The sequence below is a fragment of the Antechinus flavipes genome, chromosome 5 (assembly GCF_016432865.1).
Source record: "Antechinus flavipes isolate AdamAnt ecotype Samford, QLD, Australia chromosome 5, AdamAnt_v2, whole genome shotgun sequence".
Classification (NCBI taxonomy): Eukaryota; Metazoa; Chordata; class Mammalia; order Dasyuromorphia; family Dasyuridae; genus Antechinus; species Antechinus flavipes.
The window spans coordinates 81,068,050-81,090,463 of record NC_067402.1 but is presented as its reverse complement, the minus strand read 5'-3'; the positions used below and the strand labels follow the sequence as shown (position 1 = coordinate 81,090,463).

General features: G+C 32.0%; 1 protein-coding gene across 1 annotated transcript in view; it reads right to left on the bottom strand.

Moving 5' to 3' along the window:
- Nucleotides 1-22,414, bottom strand: part of NCAPG2 (non-SMC condensin II complex subunit G2) — an 86,248-nt gene that overhangs the window by 37,789 nt on the left and 26,045 nt on the right. The window contains exons 10-19 of the mRNA XM_052000220.1: nucleotides 22,230-22,325; nucleotides 20,177-20,302; nucleotides 18,458-18,637; nucleotides 16,048-16,200; nucleotides 10,383-10,605; nucleotides 9,828-9,931; nucleotides 3,682-3,855; nucleotides 3,325-3,395; nucleotides 381-534; nucleotides 67-240 (exon numbers count right to left, since the gene is read on the bottom strand). Coding sequence (XP_051856180.1) covers nucleotides 67-240; nucleotides 381-534; nucleotides 3,325-3,395; nucleotides 3,682-3,855; nucleotides 9,828-9,931; nucleotides 10,383-10,605; nucleotides 16,048-16,200; nucleotides 18,458-18,637; nucleotides 20,177-20,302; nucleotides 22,230-22,325 — 1,455 coding nt within the window. The remainder of the gene's footprint in view (nucleotides 1-66; nucleotides 241-380; nucleotides 535-3,324; nucleotides 3,396-3,681; nucleotides 3,856-9,827; nucleotides 9,932-10,382; nucleotides 10,606-16,047; nucleotides 16,201-18,457; nucleotides 18,638-20,176; nucleotides 20,303-22,229; nucleotides 22,326-22,414) is intronic.

Sequence of the window (22,414 nt, the reverse complement as noted above, 5' to 3'; positions counted from 1 at the left end):
AATTTGAACATTCTAACAGTAGCTAATCCTAATCAACATTTGGTATTTTTATTATGAAAAAATTACCTTTGAAGTTTCAAGTGCTTTCAAAAGACTGTTTAGTCTCTTTTCCGGGAGAGACAACAGAAAATCTCTATTTTTATTATGAAGCAATAAGTACTCCAGATAATCCAATGCCAATTCAGGTTTTGCCTGACGCGTATCTTGAATTCGTACTTGGCGTTTAGAAGTTGACTTATTCTGAATGAAACGAAAGTACACACGAAATTTTACAATCAATAGTGAAAACAAGACAAATTGTAATTCAAGAATTTTCATGTAACAAATTGTTACATAAACATACTATTAAATAAAAGTTTAGAATTTGAAAATTTACATACTTTCTTTTTGGCCTCTCCATCTGGCAACCAATCACAAATAAGTTCAAAGATATGTCCTACTTGTCCCCAAGAACAAAGACAATCTATTAGGGTGTGACACTTGTTTTCTGTAGATCCCTCTTCTTGATTCCTCAATACAGAGATCACACCACAGCTGAAAATTCCAAAAACATAAATATCTATTTAAGATGGTAACAGAAATCCATTGTTTCTAAAAGATGAAAAATGCCCAAATCTATCAATTCTTGATACATGGGTTCATATTACAGTACTTACTTGCAATTATTTTTTCAGTGCAAGATAAGTGCTTGAATAAATTACAAATAAGAGATTATCATACACACATTTTAGCAAAATTTTTAACATTTTCAAGGAATGATCCTCAAAACCTTACCCTCACAAAAAGTTACACTAATTGATTTTCATGAAATTAAAAGATGGCACAGTAGATATAACATTGGATTTGGAATCAGAAAATTTATTTTTGTGGGCTCAAAACCAACTTCAGATACCTTCTAGCTTTGTAACTCTGGATAAGTTACTTAAACCCTGTTTGCCTCAGTTCCTTATATGGAAAGGCTAGAGCTAGAGAATGGGCTAGAGCTAGAGAAGGAAATGGCAAACCACTCCATTACCTTTGCCAAGAAAACCCCAAATGGATTCACTAAGGGTTGGACATGACTGAAATGACTGAACAACATCAAAAAGAGGTAGAAAAACTATTTATGGTTCTCTTTCTTTTACAGAACCGTATTTTCAAATTTTCATTTTAAAGTTTTTGAGAATCAAGTTAAAAACATAAATATATTGACTTTCACTACAAAACAACTTGCAAGAAATGATTATGTGTTCTCTGAGACCTTCGTGTATATTTATGAAACAGTTTAAATATACACTGTAATCAGTCTATAAATATGTAGATACCTTCGAACAAACTATAAACTAATGGGGTGACCATAATTACAAAATAGTTTAACAAAATACAGTAAAGGAACATAGTAGAATATTATCATCCCAGAAGAAATAGATGGTTTCAGAAAAACCTGAGAAGACTGAATAAACTAATATAGAGCATGGTGAGCAGAACTAGCAAAACAACTTCTACAAAAATAACAAGATTTTTCAAATGAACAACTTGGAAGGACTTAAGGATTCTGGCTGTCCAATCATAATTTTAGAGGACAAATAAATATACTTGCTACCCACCTCGTGAGAGGTGATGGGTTCAATATGCAGAATGAGATATTTTTAGAGATAATGTAGAATTTTGTTTTTATTTAGAAGCGTTTTCTTTTGTTCTTTTTTTTCCCCAGGGAGTGGAGGCAGGGAGCAGGAATGGGGGAATGTATAAAAAAAAAAAGCACATGCTTAAATTAAAAAATAAAATTCAAGAAAATGACATAACTATCTTAATTTTTATGCTGTACACTCACCATTTATATCTTCCTTCAATTCTCTTCTTTAAAAAAAGTACTGTTTATATGTAAGAGGTTTCATTCATTTCTTAATAGTATTATATTTTTTCTAAACATTTTCCACCATCCTTCCCTCTGCCTATTTTCCCAATTATGCCAAATATTGAAATATATCTTGACTTTGTTTCAAGGATTTATTACGTTTGTTATGTTTCAATTAATGCATGCTGGATCTACATAAATGCTTACAAATAAGTTGAAATTATCTTCATAGTGGTCCATTTATTCAATTTTATCATGATTGTCTTAAGCAAAGATGACCAAGACCCCTAGAAATTCATGCTTTTTATTTGCCTTTGAGCTCAACATAAAAAAATATTTATACACATACAAAATTATACATATCCATTTTTACATAGATATATAAATACATTCTCATAAATATTTGAATGCATTTTTACACACACATACATATATGCATGTTACACATTTTAATTTTTTTATGACAAGAGCTGAAAAAAATTCATCAGCTGCTAAACAATTTTCTAGTAATTAAGCTATCTAAACTTGTTATTCGATGTTTGACATACAGTTGTCCTATCACTGAAATACATAAGTCTTTTAGTCTGATATCATGTAATAGAACTTTCATTTCACTGTACCAGCTTTCAAGATCCCAAAATCATCTACACACTATTGTGAGGTCCTGGAACTTTAACACTAAGAGATAGATATACATATACATACAAGTATCACAGAGTTTAGAACATAAGTAAACTTAATTCTGTAATATTATCTGTGTCTTTCCTTACAGGTTAAATAAAATTAACTAATTATGCTCTGAGAATTTGTCACCACCACTTGAAATAAACTTTAAAAAAAAGTTTGAAAATTATGATTTTGGCTCTATATATTTCCTTTCTTTTCTGTAAAAATCAAGGGTTAGACTGTGTGATGATCAACTGTGATGGACTTGACTCTTTTCAACAATGCAGGAAATTCCAACAGATTTGGGATGGAAAGTATGATAGACCTCAAGAAAGAAAACTATGGAAACTGAATGTGAACCAAAGCACAGTATTTTCACCTTGTTGTTTGCTCATTTTATTTTTCTTTTTTGTGTTTTTTTTTCCTTTTAATCTGTTTTTTTTACGCAGCATAATGTACATGGAAAAATATTTAGAAGAATTGCACATGTTTAACCTATATTGTAGTACTTGCTGTCTTAAGGATGGGGAAGGGAAAGAAGGAGGGAGAAAAATTTGGAACACAAAGTTTTGCAAAGACGATTGCTGAAAACTACTTTCACATGTAGTTGGAAAAATAAAATACTATAAATCAAGGTGCATTCTCCCTACCTCCTTCCATGGGGAATAATGTAGATAACAGCTAAATGATCAAGGTCTTTTTTTGTCCTTTAATATTTACTAGGCTATTTTATTAAGTTTAGACTTCTAAAGAATCAAAAATAAATAAAGGCAGGAACAAGTTATCTAAGGGTCCCTCCATTTAAAAAATTAATACAGTACCTGAATGGGGGTACTGCTGATGCTGGCATAAAAGACAGTAACATAAATAATGGAATCTTGCAACGATCATCCTAGAAATAAGAGGAAAAAATGTATTAAAGAATAATGTAAAATGCTGGATGCCTCCTTTCTAAAGATCAAGTTACTCTTTAATTTTTGCAAAGAATAAATATGATATAATATAAAGTAAAAAGTTTTATTATAGGTATATAACACATAAAAATGGTTTTTGGTTGTTGTTGCTGTTTCTGAAAAGCAATTCTAAAATTGATAGATATCATTCATTGAAAAGGACCTCACTTAAAAAGAATCCCCTTTATAACAGAGGCAACAGTTGATATTCAATTTGATACTCACTGTAAAGTGCTTAAGGTACTCTGGAAGGACAGAAGCAAATTTGGTGATGGTGTAAGTTTTTGCTTCTTCATTATGTTCCAAAGTTTTACAAATGCTTTGCCATAAAATTACAATGACTTCCAATAAACCTGCCATAGAAGGTATGTCATTTATTGACAATGTATTCTCCATCACCTAAAGATAAAATAATTTTGTTAGGGAAAAGTAAAATCAAAAGGATACAAACTATACTGCAACATATTTAACATATATAGGACTGCTTGCCATCTTGGGGGGGTGAGAGGGGTGGAGGGAGGGAAGGGAAAAAACGAAACATAAGCGAGTGCAAGAGATAATATTGTAAAAAAAATTACCCTGGCATGGATTCTGTCAATACAAAATTATTATTAAATAAAATTAAATTAAAATAAAAAAAATAAAAGGATACAAACCCCTAAAAAACAAATTTTCAGAAACCTAGAGCAAATTCCTTAAGAAGTTATCTAGTCTACCATCTCTATACCTCTAGAAAGATATTATCTCAAAAACATAAGAAATTATTCTGTTTTTAGGACTCTCAATATTGAGCATAAGATTTTTAAAAATCATACTTTGATTTAGTAGAGCTAAAAAAACAAAACAAAAAATCACCAAAAGCTGAATTTAAATCATTTCTTTATCCTACTTTGAAGATCAATGAAAATAATGTTATGAGAGTAAAAACTAATTTTTTTTCTTATTTTTTAATTGAACTAAATATAAAATAAGAAACAAAATAGAAAAAGACAGAAGTTGAAAATAATCAAAACAAAACAAAACATTGTTATGTGCCCAGCAGAATATCAAGGAGTATTCAAAATATATAACAATAAATTTCCATTTCAAGAAGGTATATATAATAATATGAGATTATATTCATGACTCTCCATCTTTTCTTTGCTTCCTTGTAGGTTTTTCTTTTGTTCTCTGCTGTGTACTTTTTACTTTATTCTTTTTTCCACTTTCATCTCCACTACCTCCCCCAAGAAGGCTACAATTAAGCACAGACATATACATATTATATATATATATAAACAAACACATACATACACAAATATACACATATATATAAATATTCACTCACCCACATATATACATATATCTATATACACACATAGATATAGCTACATGCTTACATATCCACATGCACTCACATATATATATATTTACACCCACACACACATTTACCAATATATAAACATTCATCCAAACATTAATATGGCTGATATAAAAAATGCAGATTTCTCAACTGACTCTTTTAAATGTGACTTTAAGCTCAGTGATTGCCACTCTCTTTTCTTCCTAATAAATTCTACTTGTGATCCTTGTTACAGTGATTGTATATGTTTCTCATTTCCCATCCCCGCTAACTCTTCTACTTTACTTCTGCTCCTTAACTTACCTTGCTAAAGGCAAACCTACCCTCATCCATGGGTCCCTCCCTAATTTTCTTCCCCAACTCTTTCCTTCCATCTTTATCCCATTCCTATTAATCTACACACCCTGCCTCACTTCCATAATACTATATACATTTTTTCTACATTTTTTTTGGTGAGGCAACTGGAGTTAAATGATTTGCCCAGGGTCACACAGCTAGGACATGTTAAGTGTCTGAGACCAGATTTGAAACTCAGGTCCTCCTGAAATCAGAGCTAGTGCTCTATCCACTGCACCACCCAGCTTCCCCTCCTTAATTTCTTTATAGATTTTAAAGGGTGCTATATTCGTCATGGTATATATGTACATGTATATGTGGTATTCCCTATTTAACCCATTCCCGATATAATTAGATTTTCAGACCTACAAGCCCTCCTCTACCCTGAAATGTCTATCAGTTCTTCCTCTACACCTCATTTATGTAGCACAATTACTACTTTTGTCTTTTCCTAGGAAATATTGTTTTTCAGAATGAGACCATACTGAGCTCTGCCCCAATTTTTCTTTTGAGCTACCCAATTACTGATGGCAATCTTAATAATATGGCATACATTTCTCTCAAGTTGAGGTTCTTAAAATTAATTTTTGATATTGGCGCTTGGATGTTAAATTTTTTATTAAATTCAGGTTTGAGATACAAAGTCCTAAAAATCTGCTAGTTCATTAAATGTCCACTTCTTTATGTTTGATGTTATAGATAATTTTGCTGGATATGACATTTTTAACCGCAGGCTTAGTTCTCTAAAATTGTCTCTATGTGTGATTCCAGGACCTGCAGTCTTTTATTATGGCTACTAAGTCCTATATGATTCTAATTGTAGCTCAAGTATATTTTTTCTTGTTTCTTGCAAATTTTTCTTTGGTCGAGGGGTTTCAAAATTAGACAATAATATCCCTATGTGTTTTCCACAAAGGACCTCTTTGAAATAGCGATCAGTGAATTTTTTCTATTTCCACTTTTCCTTCATATCCTATCACTCCAGGACAATTTTCTTTTATTATTTCTTGCATTACTGTATGAAGGTTCTTTTTCTGATTGCAGTTTTCAGATAAACGAATTATTCTTATATTTTCTCTTTTTGATTTGTTCTCCAGATCTGTCGTTTTTCTTATGTTTCACAATGTTTTATTGTTTCTTTATATTTTGTTTCTTGTTATTTCTTGGTCTCTTATAGTCTCATTGGTTTCTTTCTGGCCAATTTTTTTTTTTTTGGTTTGTTTTTCTCAATGTCTCTTATTTGATTTTTAAAGTCTTTGGAGTTCTATAAATTCTCTCTGAATAAACAGCCATTTAACATTACTCTTTGAGATAGAAGTTTTTTTTAGTTCACTATCCCTCCTCTGAAGATGAATCTCAGTCTTCCCTATTTCCATAGTAAGTTGGGTTATTTCTTTTTTGCTAATTATTTTTTTTTAATAATAACTGTGAGTGTAAGCACTTCTAATCATGGAGTAGGGAATGGTGCCTCTAACTTCACGTCCGCTCTCCCCTATAGCTTGTAATCCTAAATCAGAAGCCCCGCCGTCCCGCAAGTACTGGCAGCCAGCAGAGTCTCTACCTCACTGCTTCTGCACTCACCAGGGGTGCTGGTTCCTTCTCGTCCAGACCCCATCTCAACAGCACTGCTGGGCCTGGTGGAGCTAATCAGCCCTCTGTCTTCCTAGATTCAGAAGCCCTACTCTGCATGCTGTCTGAAAGTTGAAAGTTCCTATGATTCCTGACTGAGGCTCCAGTCAAATACAGCCAGCCCTAGGGATCCCCACTGAGTGTTTTCCACGAAGCTAGCCTAGAGGTGTTTGTACTTCACACAAGTTAATCCTAGTCCTGGGATCTTTCTTCTCGTCTTCTTGAGTTGTACTAAGCAAACCCCTGTCTTTTCACCAGTCTATGTGTACCCTGAATTGCAAATTTGTTGTGCTTATGGGAGAAATCTGAAGGGCTTGAAATTTATTGATATACTCTGTCATCCTCCCAGACTCCTCTCCCCATCTTTACTTCTACTATACTAAATCGCTTATATTGCATGTATTTATGTTCATTATAATCTTGAATTATAATATATTTACATAAAGAACTATGAAATTTCATATACTTAAAATTTTACCTGTCCTCAAATGCATACACAAAAAGTTAAGGTAGTATAAAACATATGTGATTATATGAGGGAACAGTTTCCCTAGAAGATTTTAATTATGAATTTGACTATTAATTACTGATCATTGAACATTACAAGCAAAAATTGATTCCTTGAACTCAAAGAATGTATACTCCATTGGGGAAGACAACCTATAGAAAGGAATAGAAAGAGCTGAAGGTACCAGGGATAAAGGCATGGTTTATGAGTTCTGAAAAAGTTAGGAACAAGGTTGGGTGAAGAGTGAAGGAAGGATGGTTTCTCCATAAAATGAAGGCTAGAGGAATTTCACCAATAGGAGAAGAGACAACCCATGCAAGAAGACCTTCAATGATAAGTATGTCACAGAAGGCTATTCCTGAGTGCAAAAGCCACAAATATTGAGGGAATTACATTAGAATATGAGCTCTTTGTGAAAAGGTTCAGTTTCACTGTTTGTATTCCCTGGTACATAGCAGATGTTTAATAAATGATCCCTATTTGATTCTCTGAGGTGAAAGGGAAGGAGTGAATTCCAGTCAATATGTAATGGTCAATAGGTAAAGAGATAAAAGAAAGGGATACCTGTGTTAGGAACAAAAATAAAGTCACTTTGGCTATATTACTGAGCATAAGAAAGGGAAAAAGGAAACTATGAAGAACTTTAAAGACTAAATAGAATAGTTTACATGTGATTCTAGAAGTAATAAGGAAGAAAGCACTAGAATTGACAGTAATTGAGTCATATGTTAGAGAAGCAATATCTTGTGTGAGGAACAGAGATTTGTGTAAGGTAAATCAGGCTAAATTACGAAGTGCAAAAGAGAAGAAATATCCACAAAATATGAACAAAGATTGGAAGCAGGTTAAGTAGGGCTTTAAAAACCCTTATACCAAAGGAGGTTTATATTTGATTTCAACAAAAATTACATCTATATAGTAGGATTTAAGGTTTATAAAGCACTATACAAATATTATTTCATTTGATCTACACAACCACCCTCTAAGTTTAGTGTTATTCTCCCCATTTTACAGATTAAGAAACTGAGTCAACTTACTTGCCCAGGATCATAAAGCTATTGTCTTAGATGAGTTTTATACTAAGATCTTTCACTGCTCTTAACCATATTATCTCCTAGCTGGACAGTTAATTAGAGAGGAGTCACTTGGTCAGATCTATGCTTAAAGAGAATTAGTTTGGCAGGAGAACATAGGATACACTGAAGTGGAGAAAGACTTGAGGTAGGAATGCCAATTAGATAGCTACTTCAATAATCTAAAGGAGCAATAATGAGGATCTGAAATAAAATGATTAATGATATAAGATGTCAGAAATGTTGTGAAAGTAAAAAAGGCAAGATGGAGAAACTGGTTGGGGTAGGATGGGGTGAGGGAAGAATGAAAAGCCAATCTTGTTAAGATTATCTATTTGGGAGACTAGATGAATGATGATGTCTTTAACAAAAATAAGAAAGCTTGTTAAAAGGAGTTTCCCAATTCCTTTAATAACTATAGTGTCCTCTACCTCATACCCTCTAATGTTTAACTATTTTGTATTTATTTATTAATTTTCCTTTCATGCAGTCTATAAATACTTATATTCCTTACTTTTTCTCCCAAAAGAATTTAACAAATTTGACAAAAATAGGAAAGTTTGTTAAAAGGATAGGGTTTCCTGATCCTTTTAATTACTATAGTGTCCTCTATCTCATACCCTCTAATGTTTAACTATTTTGTATTTATTTATTAATTTTCCTTTCATGCAGTCTATAAATATTTATATATTTTCTTACTTTTTCTCCCAAAAGAATTTAAGTTCTTTGCAAAAAGACGCTTCATTCTTCATATTTGTATGCTCAAGACTTAGTATACAGTATCTAGTGCATCTAGTTTGATAAATGCTGATTAATTCATACACTGTACAGTCTATCCAAACTGGTCTTGCTTTTCCTCACAAATGATACTCTTATTTCCCATCTACCTGCCTTTGCACTAACTAAATCTGGCTCTGCCTAGAATAAATGCTTCTCCCAACACCACCTTAGAAGTCCATGTTTCCATTGAAACTACGTTCAGGTAATATCTACTTCACAAAGCCTTTCCTAATCCCTCCAACTTCTAGTGCCTTACCCACAAAAAAATTTATTGCCTATTTGTGTGTGTGTATGTGTGTGTGTGTGTGTGTGTGTGTGTGTGTGTGTGTGTGTGTGTGTGTTTATGTATCTGTTTTCTCTCTGATCGAATGTAAGTTCCTTCAAGTCAGGGATTTTTCTTCATAATTATCTTTGTATGCCCAGGGTCTCAAAACCACATAGTAGCCACCTAATAAAAGGCTTGCTCATTGACTGGTTAAACAGAACAAAAGTTAACATAGATGCAAAATCCATATGTTATAAATGACATCATATCTTTTAACTTCTATCTTTCTCTAAAAAGAAAAATAGAAAATCAACAGAAATCATCAGAACAACAGAAAATATCAATCTTACCTTTCAATTTTCTACATAGTTCCACTTAAAGGGCACTAGAAAAGAGTAGTTACATTTGATAACTAGGCTAAGATTCCATTCTACTTACAGTTATGTTCTCTTTTTCCATTTCTTCATCCTCTTCCTGATACTCTTTTACTGCCTTCTGGATACAGGCACTTAAGCAGTGACGAATAACGTGAATTAACTTTGCTATAATTACAAAGACAGGCAATGTGATTGACACATATATCTTTCTGTTCAAAAGAAATATTCTGAGAATGAATTATAATCTGAATAGGTTAGAATTCATCTTAAGATGGGATCACAGGGATGAAGTACATTATTAACCATTTACCACCACTCTCATTTCTGTAGTAATTTAAAACTCCACATAAATGTTTCCAACAACAATCCTTTGAGGTAGATACTATCAGCATTATTCCTATTTTACAGATAAAGAAATTAAGATTTGCTCAAGATTATATACTCAGGTCTTTCTAGTTCCTAGACCAGTCTTTCCCCATTTTTCAACACTATTTCTTCAAAGCAATTCATTCAAATACTGAATGAAAATTGCTGAAAAATGTACAACATTAATGTTCTTATTTTAACTTAAAAAATAAAATAAAATTTATAGAAAAAAAAAAGATGTATCACTTACCTATGTTTGTGGCAGCAGTGTGTTCGTGAGCATACTTATAAAACTTTCTGGCTGCAGCAGGATTCATCTGTATTAATGTAACACAGCGTTCACACCACACATCCTCTGGCTGATTAACAGGCAAGAAAGAATTAAAGAGAAGATGAACAAGGCGCTGAGATACAGGGCGTGAATCAATTTCCAAACGGGTCAGAAGATGTTCCATACTGCATATCTTCCAAAACTTTAAAAAGAAAATAAATGGGGGTGGGGGAGGAGAGAAACAGCTTATTCTATAAAGACAGATCAGTTTGTATAGAATTATAGAAAAAAAATCTTAACTCCAATAAAAATATTGTTCATATATTTTCCTAAGAAATTATTTCATTTGAAATTACCATAACAATATTTTTCATAACTGCTATCTTGAAACAATATATCCATATATATAGTGTCAATTTTTATTTAAGTTAGTATAGCATTTTGGGTTCTTAATAGAATGTTCTTAAATTATAATAACAAATAATGTTCTTTATATAATGTTCTTTCTCTTCATACTTTTACATCTTTAAAACATGATTCTCTGCATTAGCCTATTAACCCAGAAAATAATTTCTAAATATTCTATTACATTGGAGGTGAAGAAGGTGTACAGTCAAGTCACAATATATTATATCCATCTTAGATGATCACTGTAATTTCATTTACTTCCTAACATTTAATGTTGCTAAAAATTATATTAAATCTTCAAGGAAAAAAATTTAATTGACTTAAACCAGCAGGGGGAAGCATTGTAATTAATTTTACAATTCTTTATCTGCTAAAAGCTACCATATCCCAACAACTAAAATTTTATTTTATTTTATTTTATTTATTTTAATAGCTTTTTATTTACACGTTATATGCATAGGTAATTTTACAGCATTGACAATTGCCTTTTGTTCCAATTTTTCCCTTCCTTCCCCCCAACTCCCTCCCCTAGACAGCAGGTTGACCAATACATGTTAAATATATTAAAGTATAAATTAAATACAAAATAAGTATACATGACCAAACCAAACAACTAAAAATTTAAAGCTAGAGACTACAATTGTCATATAGGATTAGAATGGTAAATTCATCTGACCATGTAAGAGTGCATTTTCAGTGCAAAATCAGAAGCATAACCATCAAAAATTTATTACTTAAAATTTAAATCTAAGTGGATTTTTGATGGATTATGCTAGTTAGATAAGACCGATGATAAGTTTGACATTTATATTACACAAAGATTTCTAAAACACTTTACATATATTCTTATTTGATATTGACAGCATTGTGAAATGGTATCATGTATTACTTGATTTTTTTCAGATGAAGAAACTGAGACCAAAGGATCAAAGGACATGCCTAGTTGCACAATTAGTGAATATGATTTGAAACCAGATGTCTCTATTCCACAAGCACATACATATTCTCATTTCTCATCTAGCTACATTACTTTGGATCTTCGCTGACAAATTCATCATGCCTCAGAGGAAGCTTGTTATTAGGAAAAGCTTTCGAGAGACTTGTTACATCACCCTCAGTCCCTCTGATTAGAGGTAACCATCATCTCCAAAACCTCCATTTAAGAAGGAAGCTCAGAATTTGGAACTATGCTCAAAAAGTTATCAAACTGTGCATACCCTTTGATCCAGCAGTGTTTTTACTGGGCTTATACCCCAAAGAGATACTAAAGAAGGGAAAGGGACCCGTATGTGCCAAAATGTTTGCGGCAGCTCTGTTTGTAGTGGCTAGAAGCTGGAAAATGAATGGATGCCCATCAATTGGAGAATGGTTGAGTAAATTGTGGTATATGAATGTTATGGAATATTATTGTTCTGTATATGACCAGCAGGATGAATACAGAGAGGACTGGCGAGACTTACATGAACTGATGCTAAGTGAAATGAGCAGAACCAAGAGATCATTATATACCTCAACAACAATACTGTATGAGGATGTATTCTGATGGAAGTGGATCTCTTCGATAAAGAGATCTAACTCAGTTTCAGTTGATCAAGGATGGACAGAAGCAGCTACACCCAAAGAAAGAACATTGGGAAATGAATATAAACTGCTTGCATTTTTGTTTTTCTTCCCGGGGTTATTTATACCTTCTGAATCCAATTCTCCCTGTGCAATAAGAAAACTGTTCGGTTCTACACACGTATATTGTATCTAAGATATACTGCAACCTATTTAACATGTAAAGGACTGGTTGCCATCTGGGGGAGGGGGTGGAGGGAAGAAGGGGAAAAATCGGAACAGAAGTGAGTGCAAGGGATAATGTTGTAAAAATTTACCCTGGCATGGGTTCTGTCAATAAAAAGTTATTTAAAAAAATAAAAAATAAAAACAAAAAAATTGAAAGAAAAAAAAAAGAAGGAAGCTCAGTTCAGAATTTCCCATTTCTCAACTGTTTACACTATTTGGGAACTTCTCTGACTTTTTCATGGTACTATTCCATTTTCTATTACCTTCCTAAACTTTCTACCTCATTTTTTAGTTTCCTTTTGTGTGTTTTCTTCTGTCAAATTGTAAGCTCCTTGAGACCAGGAGGCGGTTTTTGGTTTTTAATTTGGTTAATATAGTGACCAGCATATAGGAGGGGAGGCACTTATAAATATATGTACACAAAAATATATATTATCTTATTTGAACCTAAAAGCTCTATAAGGTAGGTGCTATCATTATCCTAATTTGACTTATAAGGAAACAAATTAAGTGAAATTAAGTAACTTGCCCAGTCTCACAAACCTATTAAACATCTTAGGCAAAATTCAAACCCAAGTCTTACTAACCCGAAGTCTGAAACTCTTCCCTAAAATATTTCTTTCTAATGAGAAGGTAAATAAACACGACCAGTAATTCTAATAGCTCTAATGAATCTATTTAAACAATCTCACTAAAGTTGTTTTAAAGTAATCTGTTAATTTTTAGAAAATTCCACAGCTAAAAGGAACTCAAAGACCCATCTATGTGAATACCCTCATTTTTAAAGACAAGAGAATTATTTATTCAATATAGAAGAGTTGCCAAAGTGAGCTGCCTACCAAACACTTAACTGAACTGCAAAATAAGGATAAAAGGCATTTCGGGGCCTGCCTACATCCACCATTCACCTTTTCATTGCCCTTTGGATGATAATGAACTTAAGTTATTTAGTAATTTGTTACTTTACTGCGATTCATTAAAACATAACTAGATAATGGTATTAAAAAGATGGCCTTTTGTTGACAGGAGAAACTTGATGTTACTCAAAGAAATAGTATTTCCCAATGTCAATCCAGCCTGCTCCCCTGATTATGTCCCATCTCCAGTTTAAACTCATGGCCACTTGTAATTTTTTTTTTCCTGAGAGATATATATTGATGGGATGAACTCTATAGAATATCCATTTACCTGAAAAATAAGAGGATAAACAATGGGCATTCTTCATTCTCTTGAGTTAATTTAAATTAACTATTTAGGAAACTGTTTTTACGTATTTTGATGTAATCAAGTACTATGGTATCCATAAACCATTGCATCTGTGAGACTTCATCATCTATATTCCCCTCTTGAACTTGAAACTTTGAAATGCATGACAGCACAAGGATGTTCATCAAGTTTACAATTCCTTGTTTCTTGCTTCATTTTATATTAATAATAAAAGTCAGTTATTTCATACTGCTTTTAAAGTTTCTTATGATTTTTTTTTCACTTATGCAAGGCAGACACTATTGGAGGGGCCATTAAAACAAATGTTTTATTAGTAAATAAATTAAGTACTGTGAAATCTTATAGTATCTACATTTTTCAGCAAATTATGTATCTTTATCAAATGTTTTCAAGAATTTTTCTAATTCTTCCTCCTTTGCAAATGATCTTGAAGTATAACTCAGAGCAATGAGTAGAAACGTCAAAAGGTCAGAATTATGGCTGATGTAAGGAAAAAATTCCTAATAATGAGTGCCTTCCACAACAAACCTTAAGATACTTGAGATACAGTATACTTTCCTTCACTCAGTCTCTTAATGAAAAGGCTCAATGAAGAATTGCCAAGTGTATGTTAGATTAAATTCTTGTTCAGTTACAGATTAGACCAAAATATTGCTGAGGTTCTTTATCACTCTAAAAAGTGTCTGAAGAAAAAGGAGGGAAAAAGTCATTGCTCCGAATTTCATATTGCCTTGTATATTTATAAAGCCTAAAATATCCTATATAGCTATAAATCCCTAGAGAGTTAGTTGCTCTGCTGCTTAGAATACTATTCAAGATCTGATAACAGGCAAACCTATTAATTAGCTACAATTTCAATTTTGGTCTATATATTCACAAATATATTTCAATATATTTCACAAATAATTTAAGTATATTTTATTTTAAGATATCAATTTTAAATAGTTTCCCTTTTCTTGGATCAGCTAATAATTAAAACCATAAATTAAAAGTACTAAAACTGTAAAGGCGATATTTAAAGTGTTACAATTTGCCATGATAAAGGCAGAAGCTTTACTGGGAACTTTCACATAGAATATTTTCTATAATATTCTCAACAAGACAAATCTGTTGGAATATGTACTTTTTTTAGTGAAATGAAGAAAACAAAATAAAATTGCTTCACTTCAAAAAAGTCAAACTATTTAGTGTAAAAAACAATACTTCCTTTGGTTTTTCTTTTTTTAATCAACAGTAAAACATGGAAGAGTGAGGAATTTTAAAGAATGAAAACAAAATATTCTGAGAAGACTAAAATGGTTCAAAAATTCGTTTCTTCCCTTCTTACTTCCTCCCACAATAACCTACTCCCCTCCTCATAGCCACTTCTCATAATCTGTCTTCCTTGAAGATTCAACTGAAGTATCACATCCATCTCAGTATGGCCTGATTGCCTCTATGACGTTTTCTGTCCCTCTTCACTTAATTGTCCCTCACTTCAGTAAGATCTGAGGACAGTAACTGGTTTCACTTTTGCCTTCATATCCCCCCAGTTTGAGAAGCAGTATGGCATAATGGAAAGGAAGCTAGCTCAGACACATAACAATGGTATGCCGTCAGACAAGTAATTTGATCTCTGCAAGCCTATGAGGACAGTGGCATCAAACTCAAATAGAGGATCCCTACTTCAGCACACTGACCTAGAAAATCACAAATTAACATTATCGATATATTATTGTAACCTTATTTGTTTTGTTAAATATTTCTAAATTACATTTTAATCTGGTTTAAGCCACACTGAGGAGTGTTAAGAGATCTGCATGCTCCCAGAAGTTTGACACATATGCTTTAAGACTCTTAAATTTTTAGAAAGTTTACTTACCTGAGAATTCTCTATATTAATGAAATCCCAATCTTCAGAACCAAGCACAATATCTTATGTGTGGTAATAGGTAATTAATAAATGTTTATTTAATTGAAATGAAAATTCATATATAATCTATCTAAAACCATCAAAAAAAAAAGCGGATTCAAACATTCCCCCCAATGCCCCAAGATGACACAAATAACTGGCCAAACAAAATAATGATTTATTTATTTAAACTGAAAGAATAGTTAAATATTTGGATCAGAAATACTAACCTATTACATAAAGTTCCTTTGACTTTTTTGTTTGGTGAAATATCGATAAGTCTCAACAATTATCTACTGAATTACCGTAAGCAAGTTATATTTATCCTACCTTTGCAGCCCTCACAGCTTTAATTTTCAGCAGAAGATCAACAAAAGCTACTCTCACTTTTTCAGAATTGTCATGCAGACTGTATTTTAGAGTTGGCAGAAACTGTTCTAGTAAGGGGTGGCTTAGTCTATTATCCAAAAGTATTGGCAAACACTGCAACAAAACAATAATAAAATACACTTCAAAAAAAGAAAACTCTACAAGAAAGTCAAATGAGAAAAAAATTTCAAATTATTATTAGAATTATCAAGCTAAATTACAGATATCTAAAAACCTAGTATTGAAAAGAACCTTAGGTATCATTTAATCACATTCTCTACAATATCCAGACTGCTTTGAGCATTCTGCTGACTAAGAATGTAGTAGCTGGTAATTCTAGATAGATAACAATCTCATTTTTTTTCATTTGAAAAATTAGAGGTTTAATGTAAGGGTTCTCTAAATTTCTTCCCAGTTCTAAAACCTCAAAAAACAGCCCGTTACATTTAATAAAATCTGCTTCCTTCTAATGTCCCATCATTTGTCTTAAGTGTACTCTCTGTAGTCACACATAAATATAGCATCTTTCCTACAAAAGAATCCTATTATTTAAAAATATCTATCATATATATCTGTTTTTTCATATAAACATATTCAATATTTCAACTATTATGAAAATGACATGGTTTTAAAGACCTTCACCATCCTAGTTAACTTCATCTAAATGTAGCGTATCAAAGTCTTTCTTAAAATACAACATACAGAACTGAAATCAATGTTTTTTTTATTTCTAGCAAAGAAGTAAAATGTGATTATTACGTGTTCCTTGTTATACACAATACACTTCTATTAATGTAGCCTCACATAAAAAATAGAATGTTTTTAGTGGCTTCATTACATTATCTATTGACATCATTGAGCTTACAATCCACTAAAACTCCCAGATTGTCTTCATGTGAATTATTACATAAAAATATCTCCAGACCAAGGCCATTACTAAACTTATGCAAACAGCTCTTTCAATCTAAGTGAAGTACTTTAATTTTATACCTATTAAACTTGACTTTGTCAAATTCAAATGATTGTTCCACTCATTCTGTTATCTTAAAAAAAAAAAATCATCTTTTTATTTTTATTTTTTTACCAGTATTGTGTCACCTGAAAAAGTGGTAAACAGTTCTTCATTCAACATTGTCACTTTAAAAAGGTGAATAAAACTTTTTTTTATAATGTAAATTTTTATTTTTATAAATAAAATCAAGAATTGAGTATTATGGCATACAAACTGTGACCTCCTTCACATATCCTTTAGTAAAATAAGGAAAAAAAATTTTTAAGAAAGTTTTAAAAATACTCAAAACACCAGAGAATAATTATATTTTTGTTCCTTCTAAATAGATTTCTTTTAGAAGAGGCATAAAAAATTTTCAGGGTGCCATATAATGAAACAAAAAAAAACTGTTTAACTTGAACCATTTCTTCAAATATCAGTGTCACTTGCAGCAAAACTTCCAAATTTCTGCTATTCAGTATCAGTTTTTCTAACACTAACAAGCATGTCACATTAATACCACCTTACACATATGCATACATACATGTCTATATGTACACACACACACACATACATCTGTGTGTGTAACTTTGTTAACATCTCCATTTTTCTACCTAGACTTATTACCAAGTATAATGGAAAAAATGAAGAAACTTGACTAGTTTTCATAACACTTAGTTCAAATTAATTAGGAAAAGTCAAGATTCTACTAATGGTCACCTTGCAATATGCTTAATTTTTTATTAGTTTAGGAAGAAAGTACCACTCAAAAGTGAAATAATGAAATAAAACATTTACTATAAGACATTGTTTTAGGCAAAATACAGCTTCTTGGTCAGGAAACACTCTAAGTATATGTTCAATCAATATCAATAATATCTTCTTTGCACAAAAAGGTCATCTTTATTTCTCCATTTCCTACTTTTGTGAAAATCTTACTCTGATGCATGCCTATAATTGTGGTTTTAGAAGATTATGCCAATGTCCTATGGACTGGAAATATTCCATTTAAACAGGACAGAGGATAACAGGGTCATAGATTTAGAGGGGATTGTCTAACTTCTTAATTTTTCAGATGGGAAAGCCCTCAAATGACAATGTCTTGTCATCTTAGTAAAAGCTAAATTTAAAGAGGTTCTTCATCAAAGAGTTGGCCACTAAGGTGCTTTGATTTTTTTTTGATTAACCTAAGTCATGAAATGTAAGACAAGGGAACTTTATGATCTATAAGGTTAAGAATATTCACAATGATAAAATAATGGATCTTTTGAATCTTTGAGCTATTATATTAAATTAGATTGTTAGAACTGTCCTATTTAAAAAACATATGAGGAATGAGAATTAATTTAATAATGATAGTTTTGCTTTCAAAAATATTACCTTAAAAACAGAACAGCGAACATCAGCTGAACTTGTATCAAAAGCTAGATCTCCAATTACTTTCCTTAGAAGGTCAGTAAGTATCACTGGAGGCATCATTTCCCAGTATTTGGAAGTAATTTTACAAACACCAAGAATTCCTGTTGAACGGACTAATGGATATGGATCTTCCAAAAGACTCTATAACAATCAAGAAAGAAAATATCATTTTTATTAATATAACTTTCAGAAAGCACCAAGTAATTAAAAATGCTTTATCCTTCTATCATCAGCCTGGCCCCAAACTCAAGACCTCAATCTGAACCATAAGGTAGGTCCAAGGGTTGGATTTCTGCTTGGCAGATTCTTCCACTCCCAAGTGGTCCCTTTAGAGAGAGAATCTATTTTGCACCATGTAAGACTGAGGAAGAGCTGGACTTCATTGAAGTTAATACCTTAAAGATAAATCACCCCTCTATAATCAACCTAAATACAGGATTCCAAGGAGGATAAACTATGGGGTTCTAAAATCCCTAGCATGATGTATTAATAATATAAGAGATATATCAAACTCATCCTAAACTTAACCCTTACTCTGAGATAAGCTTCAAGTTATTCTGTATGTATTTTGTTTGCATGTTATCCTTGAACAGAGACTATTTTTATATTTCTCTCTGTCTCTACTATTTAGCATAGTGCCTGGAGCAAAACTGCTCAATAAATCCTTTTGACTTTATTTGCCAGTTCCTTCTCTCTAATCACATCACCACTACCTTAATTCAGGTTTCTCACCTACATTATTACAAAAAGCCTCCCTAACTGGTCTACCTGCCTTAAATTCTCTCTCCCCGGTCCATCCTATACATTGTTGCCAAATTTTCTTTTAAAGTAGGCATAGGTATCACCTTAGTCATTTCCAAGGGCTCCCTATCATTTCTAATATAAAATATAAAAACTATTAACTTTTAAGCCTGGCCCCAACCTATCTTTGCAGTCTCAGTGGAGATTATTTTCCCACTTACACTCTGTATTCTGGCTAAACTGGCCACCTGTTACACTTATTTACACTTACAATACACTCTATATCCCATCTCCATGCCATGTACCGGATATTCTATATACCAGCAATGCATTCCTACCTCACTTCCACCTAATGGAATTCCCATCTTCATTTATAAAATAGCACGAGCAGCACTTTTTTACAAGAAGCCTCTCCTGATCACACCAAATGCTAGTGCTTTCCACTACCCAATTACCTACCTTGCATGTATTTGTAATTATTTATTTTTTATTTATTCCATATATAATGATCTAAGTCCCTGCAGCCTTCCCCTTTAGAATGTAAGCTCCTTTCAAACAGGAATTGCTTCATCTTGGTAACTGTATTCCCAGCACCCAGAACAGTACATGGCCTATAATGGGTGCATAATAATTGTTAAAATCAGTTGAATGAGGGTGTTAATAATGCAGCTGAAAAGAAAACAAGCATAACTAAACCAAAGTAGTTTAGGAAATGGTTTGAATTTTGGGGAAAGAGTTTCATAGACAAGATGAGGGCTGAACTAAACCCTAAAGAACAAACAGAATTTTCCCATTCTAGGAATAAAGCAAAGCAAAAACCTAGGAATGAATTAGGCATGTTTAGGAAATCAACCTGGAGCAGCCTAACCATAGCTTTAACAGGTAATAATTCATGTTTGTAAAACTTACACAGTTATAATTCCTCTTTATAAAACTTACATAGAGTTCTTCAAACTGCTTCTGAATTTCATCATCCATGTCTACATTATTAAGGTTAGGATCTCTAACAGGAAATGCTTCAACAAATAACAATGCTGCATTTGATCGAACTTCAGGATTTCTAGCCTGTTCAATAAAGATAAAAAGTCAGTGACTTAGTAATCAAAAGGAAAATTGCCCAATTACTTCAACTGTGGAAAAACTAAACATTTCTCTCATTTTTATGGATGAAATACTAAATATTCCTAAATTCCCCACTAGCTAATTCCCTTCACCATAAAAAGCCATGTAGAAAAATAAAACATTTCTCATATATACACATGCGCATACACATATACATCCAAATTTATACATAACCATATATACACATCTCCCTCACGTAATTAAGGTCCTTGAGAACAATGAAAATGTATATACAGTCGGTACTTAACAGATGAATGCTTATAGACTGATTGATATAGGATCACTGCATATTTTATGTTTTGGGGTCAAGTTAAGAAATGAAGATCTGTTTGAATTTTGTTTTCAAGAGTAAAATAGAAAATGCGAACAGCTGAGGTACAATGGATAGAATACTGGCCCTGGAGTCAGGAGAACCTGAGTTCAGATTTGACCTCAGACGATTTGACACTTACTACTTATGTGACCTTGGGCAAATCACTCATTTCCAGTTACTCACAAAAAGAGAGAGAGGAAAAAAAGACAGAAAGAAATAGAAAATGAATTTCATTCAGCCTAACTACATTGTTATCCAGTCTTGCTCATCCTAGAATCCACAGCAAAGAATGGTTTCAGAATTTGAAAAGCAAATTTGGTGAGATATTTTTCAATCCAGAATTTTTTAATTTTTGAATTCATTTAATAATTTGAATTCATTTAAAATTTTGAATTTTCTTCTTTTAAGGCTACATAATTTTACTTTTGTTAAAAAGAAAAAAGTAAAATTGTTTAATAGTATGGAGCTGGAATTGTCAACATCTTGATTAGAACTCAGTATTATTTACTGAGATTCAGTAACATTAAAAAAACACACACACTGGCAGGAGAAAATTTTGTGCATATATTTCCATAATCGGAAACTGGCTCATACATTTATCTAGAAATGTGATTAATCCCAGAAAAATCTGAAAAAAAATATTATTCTACCATTAAAAAAAAGCACAGTACCAATACATCTGGAAAACCTTAAGCAATCCTAGTGAAGCACCTCAAAAAATAATTTAGAAGACTAGATATGATTTGGAGAATGCCAATGCATAGATAAGCTGAATTTGGTGAGAACTAGAAAAAATTTCAAAGATTTTCTAGTTCAACAATCATATTTTACAGATTAAAAATTTTTTAATTAGGAAATTTAAGGTCACTGAGGCTAACTCTAAAGTTTACTAAAGTTTGTTAATAAAAAGAACAAAAAAGAAAAAAAACTGGTAGTCAATATATTCCCTAGACCGATGAAATCACAGGTCTGGTAGGAAAAAATGGAAAATAAAGCTTAATAAGCATAATATGAAATGTAAGTAATTAAAGAGTAAAATGAGATCAAAACCCAGCTATTAAATAAACTAGGAAATCTAATTTAACAAAATAAATTTATGGAACTATGTCAAAAGTTACCATTGTGGTGTAGTATAGGGGGCAATGGACAGAGCTTCAATAAAACTAAATTTAACACTAGTTCTGTTACCACTTTGACAATAAAAAGGAAGTTCAGGAAAAGATCAAGTGTGGAGAAAGTGGGAGGAAGGGAAATAATGAAGTTTGTTTTGGAATTTTTTGATTTTCTAAAGAGTAAATCCATTTCAAAAAATCCAAAAAGCAGTAGATAATATGGGACTAGATCTTAAGAGTTGAAAGGAGCACCTGGAGAGAAACATTCCATAAATTTATCATATTGCATCATATTCAGCTTCTAACAGTTTTATTTTGAAAAAAAATTCATGCAGATTCACCGGTTCAAACTATCATTTCATATACTTTTGATTAAAGTATTCAAAATTAAGATGCACGGTTAACATATCTAAAACATGTTTGGATGATTTAAAAGGTGGATTACCTTTAATCCTCTCCAAAGAATGGGTTTATACAATCTATGTAACATTTCTTCTACTCCTTGACGATTTTTTTTTTGATCATGAAAATAACTTAGCACCTGTATAATCAAAAGTAAAATTATGGTTGTTATTATGTAATAAAAATTTTAGAAATCCTTTCAAAGAAAATCAGCAGAAAAAATCTATT